Here is a 7,674-nt window from a genome sequence, read left to right as displayed (position 1 = left end):
TTAAGAAGCAACAGAAGCAGCAGCAAGTGGAAAAGAAATAAATTAGACAGCAGAAACTTGGAAAAAAGCTTGAAATCAAAATCCTGGATGGGAATACCACCCCCCCACACAGGCATTGGCTCTGTATCTGAACTCTCCATCTTGTGCCCAACTCTAATCATTACCAGTTTCTTTTTAAAAGCCTGTGCCTGAAAGAACTGATGTGTTATGAGACAGCCGTGACCTAAGTAAACTCCAAACAAATCATTCATCACTGCAAAACTCCAGAACAAGCTGGTACTTTCTCAGAGAACAGTGTTCTTCTAAACACACATTATGCATAAAGAGGAAATAGAAAGCACATACTGTAGGTTTTCATCAGTTGTACACAAACAAAGCCTTTGATAATTCTCTGAATAGGCTTGAGATCATTATGCCTGGGGCCAAGAGGCTCTCAGTAGTTTAAGATCTCATTTTCCAAACTTTTGGTCAAAAGGCTCTTTTTAAGTGCAGGGGAAAAAGGAACACTTTTTCCTTTAATATCATTATGTTCACAATACCCCTACTCAAATCCTTATATGCACTATCTTTTTCCTTACCAAATTCAAACTTCATAACCTCAAGGTCTGGAGCAGGAGGTGCTCACCCACATCAACAGCCACGTCTTCTGTTACCCATCCTTCCCTTTCATGGCCCACATTGTGCCTGGAACAGTTGGCCTTTTCCAGTTCTCTGGTTCTTTCTTATCTTCCTGTCATTCAAATCTACCAAACACGCTGTGCTAAATTTTTTTTTGTTTGCCTTTTTAAATAATTTATTTAAAGACATGAAAAGATTCTTATGCAGATCCAGGAAGGTAACTAGAGCATCGAGGAAATACCCACTGTTTTATGTTCTGCAGCTCACACCACAATGCAGTTAATGCCATGCTTTTGGTTTAGAGGCACACCAACATGTGAGAACCATGCACTTAATTTAGGCTGAAAAGGGTGCCCATTCTAAAAAGGAACAACTACTTCTAAATAATGGAGCACTTTTACGCCAGAAAAAGTGTTTTAGTGTAACCAGCTTTATCAAGTCACTATTTTCAACTCCTTTTGCTTTGAAAGCAAACCCTAAATCAGTCTGAACTACTAAGGACTCAAATCTATCTTAATCTATCTTATTCTTTAATGTGGTGGTTTTGTTTTAGCTGCTTTAGCAGCTTTGGATAATAAAGTAATAAAAATGTTATGCATTCAGTTTATTATAACATTCTGTATAAAAGTTATGAGAAGCAAACATTTCATCAAGGTATTTGGACTCTTGGCTCCTACATTAGTACCCCAGGCCCAAAAGTTTTTCGTTCTTTAGAAGTGTTACGTAATAACCAGTAAGCAACAGAAATTTACTTAAGACTGTGGTATCCTGTAATTTGCATTAGCAGCTGCACAAATCATTACAGCCCTTCTCAGGTTAAAACCTCACCAATTTAAATGAGTTTTCTCTGAGCAGGGAAGGATTGAAATCCCTTTGAGTGATAGGGAGATCAAGAAGCCTTTACAAGTGTTAAAACACAGTCTGATCCCCAGGGTATTCAAATGCTACCTGCTGATGACTGAAAGAGCATGATTCTCAGACTGTGGATCAAATTCTATTGAATTTGGCTAGTATTTTCCTACATGTATTCAACAGAAAGGGGTCACTTTTACCCTGACCAGGTAACCGTTTAAGCATTCCAGTGTTTGTAGGAGGGTTTTAACAGGCCATGCTTTTTGTTTAAGATCTATCAACTCCCTTTCCCTGCCTCTGATTCCCTGTTTTGTAAGAGCACCTCTTACCAGAAAAATTTGTTTCAGCCCCTTACAGAAAACAGTGTCAGCTGTTCATTTGTGAGCCAGGCCTAGGGGACATCACAGGTTTTTGGAACCAGATCTTTGTTTCTGTCTAGTCAAGGGGTGGCTATAACATGGAATCACATAAAACAGGGCCAGTGGGGACTGATGCAGTCATCTACACCATCTCCTAATCTCCAGGTGGGACCAGTTTTGCCTAAACAATTCTTAGCAGCTATTTCTCTGACTTATTCTTAGGAGGCTTCATTGATGAGTTCCCTTAATGCCTCCATGAAATTATTAGAAAGGTTCTGGTACATCTGACCTGCATCTCCAGTTAAAGACATTATTACTACTGCTATTTTTCAGGCTGTAAATATATAATAAATTACTAAATCTAGTAGAATATAAATTCACATTTGTTTTACTTACTTATTCCTGATAGCAATTACTCTTTCTGCAAAAGTAGTTGAATAGTGGCATGTAATTTAAGACTTGCCCTACACTACTGCAGCAGCTGAGCTGTACAATATCACAACAGTCATTTCATTTTTCTATGTTATTTTTTTCCACCAGAATTGAAACAAAAGTTGCCATTCATTCCCCAGAACGAGGTTCTAATTTTAGGCAGTCTGGAGGGGAAGATCCTAGGAAGGGAGCACCATCCTTGAACTTACAACAGTAGGAATACTTTTTGGTGCCTAATATTGCCATGAGTCAATTCTGAGCCACAGAATGTCGCTTCCAAACTAATGTTTTCTCTTTCTGGTGATACTTCAAGGAAGACAATACAGTCAGTTTTCAAGGTACTCAACCATTTCTGTCAAGTTATCTAGACTGTCTAAGAAAAGCTAATTTACAGTGGGAGGTGTCTACAACAGGCGCCATTAAGTCTAGAGCCATGAGACTGACTTCTCCCTGGACATCAATTTAACAAGATTATGATGTAGAAGGGTACTGCACTTCTGTGTGAAGTGCAAGGCTTTTTATCCCTAGAAATTATTTTCTATTCCTCTTAGCTAATGCACAGTGAGGTTTTGCTAATCACTGTTCTTAAGGGAAGGCAAGAAAATTTAATTAATATATAGACATTCGCAAGTAAGTAGCTAGTGTCTCTTTTTTAATTCACCTTCAAATCAAGAAGGGTTCTAATTAAGATAACAGATTCATCTTCCTAGTGCTCTTCCCTAGCAGAGTTTTCTAACTGTAAGTGCATAACAAAAAATATATTTATATGGGAGAGAGATCTAAGACGTTCTGAAAATGTGTAGCAAATAAGATTGGTTTCTGTACACAAAAGCAGAAAAGGCAAAGCTTGCCTCTCCCCACTACTTCAAATTACAAATAAATTACTTTTCAAAGTTTTTCTTCTTACTTGACTAATTCCCAGTCTGATACAGATACTACATAACCAAACACTAAAATCCTTTCAATGTGTTTAAAGACAAAAGCTATAATTATTATTCCTTGACTGGACAATTAAATGTGACACTTGCGTAAAGCGAGAATTTCAACATTTGAAGGTTGCAGTCTTAAAGAGAATATAAAATTTACTATCAATACAGTCCATCACAGACCAACATTGCTAGGTTTGTTAGGGGTTTTTCGGTTTGTTTGCTTTTTTGGGGTTGGTTGGTTTGGGGTTTGTTTGGTTTTGGTTTTCTTGGGGGGGGAGCAGGTAGAATCTGCTACCAGACTCCAGGTGCTGTCTTTTCTCTTTTCTATTTCAAGGTTATTGAAAGGAGAGGGAAATGGTAGGGAACAGTCCTTAATCTAACTGGAGCCAAACTGCAGAATCAGTCTGGAAAGTTTTGAATATGAGATTCTCCTTCGTGAATGTTTTTAAGATAAAATGAACCATCTAGGAACCAAGAACATTATTAAAAAGGACACAAAACACATTTTCATAGAAGATGAACCTAAAAGATTGTGAATGCAATAAAACTGAACTGATTTTCCTAATACAAATAAAAATTATTCAGTTTTCTTAATGTTCATTCTTTGTTTAGGTTTTCTTCTTAGATCAGATTTTTTTTTTTCTTAGATCAAACTATAATCACATACTGACCTGCTCAAATGTGATTCAGGTTCACTAGAGCATAGATCCACAAAACTATAAAGTCACATATTTTCCAGATAAAATAACTGTAGTTCACTTCTAGTTTTACCAAGTCTTCTTTGGTGCATGACAATATCTTAATGCTTATGACTAACATTGCTTTTTTCTGGCTGCAATGTCAGTTGCTCTCATACTGATAAGTGTTAAATATTAATTTAGGGATCTATCTTGCAATCTGTTCATAACTGAGTAGAAAGACCAACTTCCAAAGATATTTATGTGCCTAAGGAAGTCAACAGGGATGGCTGGGAGAACTCAGAACAATAGGCTTGTGTTGCAATCTGCCAGTGCTTGGGCACTCTGAAAATCCCACCACTTGCAGTTAAGTGCCTCAGAAAGCCTACCTCCTGTCATAAAAGCCCCTTCTGTGTGAGCTGGTGTGGATGGGTTCTACAGGTACTTATGGGTGTGGTGTACCAGAAAACAGCAGGCCAAAGAGGAGGAAAAGAACATGCTGAGAGGTACATGAAAAGCTCCCCAGAACTGCTAAGCTTTGGAGACTAGTGGATCCGTTGAATCCATGAGAACTGATAAAAACTAAAACATCAAGAATCAGTTGAATCTGCAGAAGGCCACCAGCACATACTAGCATCAATAAGAACGTATGTAACTTAGAACACATCAACAAAGGTAGTGCCTGCTATAATCAGACAAAGACTATAGGATCATATGCACACATGATGAACCAAAGGACCCTCTGGGTACTTCCTGAACAGCCACCCTGAAGTCACTGGCACACCAGTGATGCTTTCCACTTGTGAGTAAAAAAGTGTTGTTGGCCTCCCAGCTGTTGCTCCAACTATTATGAGCAAGAGCGAGTGTGAACTCTGTGAGGGAATAATAGCATATACTCTGTGAACAGTTATCTGCTATTAATAACAACAGTTTGGTTCTATTATTAATAAAAAAGCTGAATTAATAAAAGGTGTTCTAATTAATACTGGTTGTGTCTCCCCAACTCAATCCCCTATCAGGGAAAAGGGAATTTATAGCACTCCTTGTTCTGGTGCTCACTATGTGAACGGCTCTACTTCTCCCCAGGAGGAGCAAGCAGTGTTAGCATGCCCATGCAAGCTTCGATGGGAAGAAAACAAACATGTTTTGTTATTTTAAAATACTTACTTGGTAGGGGTATAGAGTGACACCATTTGTTCTTGACAAAGACCAGGTGCCATCAAGGTACTGATGAGCCTGGATAGCCACAGAGTTGAGAACGTTACCATTGCTCGGGCTGGTGGCCATTTGAAAGCTGACCTTGGCTTGGTGTCCAGGAGAGCCATTTTTCTTCTCCACCCCATTGACAATTCCTAGACTATTGGGTTTTCCACTGTGTTTGTTGGCAACAAAGCCTGTATAATTAGATGTAGCATAAGGAGCAGGCACGTATGCCCAGTCCCTGGGCGGCAGGCTGCCCATGTGCCGGGGACTCACTAATGTGGGGATATTGGAGAGAGGTGGGGGAGAGCCTGGCGAGGCATCATAATGTTCTGAGTTGGCAGCCTGCTCTAAGGTCAGCACCATCTGAATGGCCTCTTGCTTCAACTGGTTCAGGTGTGTGGCACAAACATCACATCTGTTGTCCTTCTCATTCCATGCCTTACGAATGGTATTGGGAACTTGGAGTTTGTCATGAATCACCGAAGAGAAACCTGGGTCCTAAAAATAAAACAGAGAAGGGAGGGGGGAACAGGAGAGAAATGTTTAACCATGGTCACCACAGTGAAACGTTATTACTGCTGATCGTGCATTTCAAAAGCCAATTTATGAGATAAGCTTAGAATGCAAACAAAGGCCATTAGATACAGTCAACATATGCCAGCAGCAGAGCTGAACAAAAATGAGAAACTAGATTGTCTTGGAAAGAAAAAATTCTTTTACTTTTACTGATAAATGGCAAATATTATAATTCCACTGCAAGCTTCAATGCATGGCAGAGAGAATGAATTAACCTGCTTCACACCACTGCACCTAATTTCTGGCTTGAATGAAATCTACTTTTAGTTACACAGGTGAGATCAAGAACAACTCCACTAAAACCAGTGGGCTTGTAGCAAGGTTCACAAATCCATCTACTCATCAATGCCAGCTTTTGGTACTCAGAAAATCCAGGATATACTCTGCAACAAAAATGTAAAGTTTCAAAGCCTGCCTATAAAGAAAAAATGAAAAAACAGAGGTACCATCACTCTCCCACAATCCTTTTCAGAATTCAAAAACAGATGGATATTTGATAAAGTTTTCAAGAGCTTCTCAGCATTTCATTTACCAAGATGACACTTTTCAGCCAGGAAAAAAATCCTTCTGTTAATGAAATGTTCTACCACTATTTTGGATATCTACTGATAATATAAAATAAAACAATAATTTTATTTAGAAAATAGAACATGTATAGGGTCAATAATTTGTAATGAATAATTTTCTTTGTGCAAAGCATATTTTTGGTGCAAAACCCCGTGATCAGGTTTAAAAAATCTCTTGCCTCATATCCTTACCTCATGGGTAGATCTTTGAATGTCAGTGGTGCTCTGCACAGAGCAATGTGCCACCCTGATCTGACTACAGTCACTGAATGCTGGCCTAAATTGCAAAGTGCTTCAGTAAGTTGTGAAGCCAAATAGCAGTCTTAGCAGGGGCTTATTACCAAACTTGCCCAGTTCTTAGACTATTGTGCAGTTTTAGAAACGCATAGCAATGATGTGTGTATTATGCAGAGCAAACAATGACAGTTATGTGATGGAAATATTTCCTGGAAATTTCACACCACATTTTTATGGTTTTACAGACCAGGCAGGGCAGACTTCACCTTCCCCTCCTTAAGTTTTGGAGACTTATTGGTGGATTTTCTTATGACTACTCAAAAAGATTTACAATCAGTAGTATCAAAATCTTTTTTTTTTTTTTTTCCTCTTCATCTTTGTGGTTTTATCAGCTTTAGCAGCAAACTGAAATCAGACTGGAAGAGTGTGTGGCGGGGGTGGAAATCACACAGACACCACCCTTATCAAGTAATTTGATGAACCCCATGCCATCCAAGATAGACAAGTTTCATATCTTGATAGTTTGGCTGTGCTGGGAAAGAATGGGTAAGGGGTATAATATAGGGAGGGAGAGAATTCATTGGTAGAGGGTCATATTCATTATGATCCGTCTTTATTATATACTCGAGCATTTTATTTTCACTGTTTAACTACCGTGAACAGCTCCTCAGCATGCAGTGATTAATTGATTCATAAATCACGGTGCCTCTTTATGCACAGCAGCAAAAGAGCAGTTCTAGCCCCAGAAGCCCAAGAGAGTCATATAAGCTGATGGGAAACAACAGGAGGCTGAGATCTGATCAAGCCTCAAGCTGGTCATTTCTATTCTATGCACAAAGGGAGTCAGAGCATCAAAGTGTGTCAGGAAGGCAGGAACTGGATTCTGCACCAACCCTCCCCCCTTAACCTTCAGGAAAGGGACTGGTGGAAATCAGGGGGAAAAACAGGATGCAGAAGATGTCAAATCTTATTTTCCATCCCACACCATAACTAGGTCAACAGATCACATCAGATATAGGCACCCCATCCATGATGCCAGGTATGCAGGGAAAGGACTCTCTACTTTTACTCTAATGAGCTAGACAAAGCTACCTATATAGCTGAAGTGAGGTGTGAGTCTTCTTTCCAGGCTGCTCCACATCAGTCCAGGAAAAATCCTTGCCAGCTCTTCCTTCAGCTAGCTAATGCCACAGAGCTAGCTGTTGTTCTTTGGAAGTTAACTTCC

At 39.3% G+C, this 7,674-nt stretch overlaps 1 protein-coding gene across 1 annotated transcript in view; it reads right to left on the bottom strand.

Annotated features, from left to right (window-relative positions):
• Positions 1 to 6,409, bottom strand: part of KIF26B (kinesin family member 26B) — a 208,413-nt gene extending 202,004 nt beyond the window's left edge. Inside the window, exons 1-3 of the mRNA XM_009321268.1 lie at positions 6,405 to 6,409; positions 5,918 to 6,029; positions 5,035 to 5,568 (exon numbers count right to left, since the gene is read on the bottom strand). Coding sequence (XP_009319543.1) covers positions 5,035 to 5,568; positions 5,918 to 6,029; positions 6,405 to 6,409 — 651 coding nt within the window. The remainder of the gene's footprint in view (positions 1 to 5,034; positions 5,569 to 5,917; positions 6,030 to 6,404) is intronic.
• Between the last annotated feature and the right edge of the window lie 1,265 nt (positions 6,410 to 7,674).

This window comes from Pygoscelis adeliae, unplaced genomic scaffold (genome assembly GCF_000699105.1).
Source record: "Pygoscelis adeliae isolate BGI_AS28 unplaced genomic scaffold, ASM69910v1 Scaffold463, whole genome shotgun sequence".
Lineage (NCBI taxonomy): Eukaryota > Metazoa > Chordata > Aves > Sphenisciformes > Spheniscidae > Pygoscelis > Pygoscelis adeliae.
Note: the sequence above shows the minus strand (reverse complement) of the source record. Positions and strands in the feature narration are given on the sequence as shown.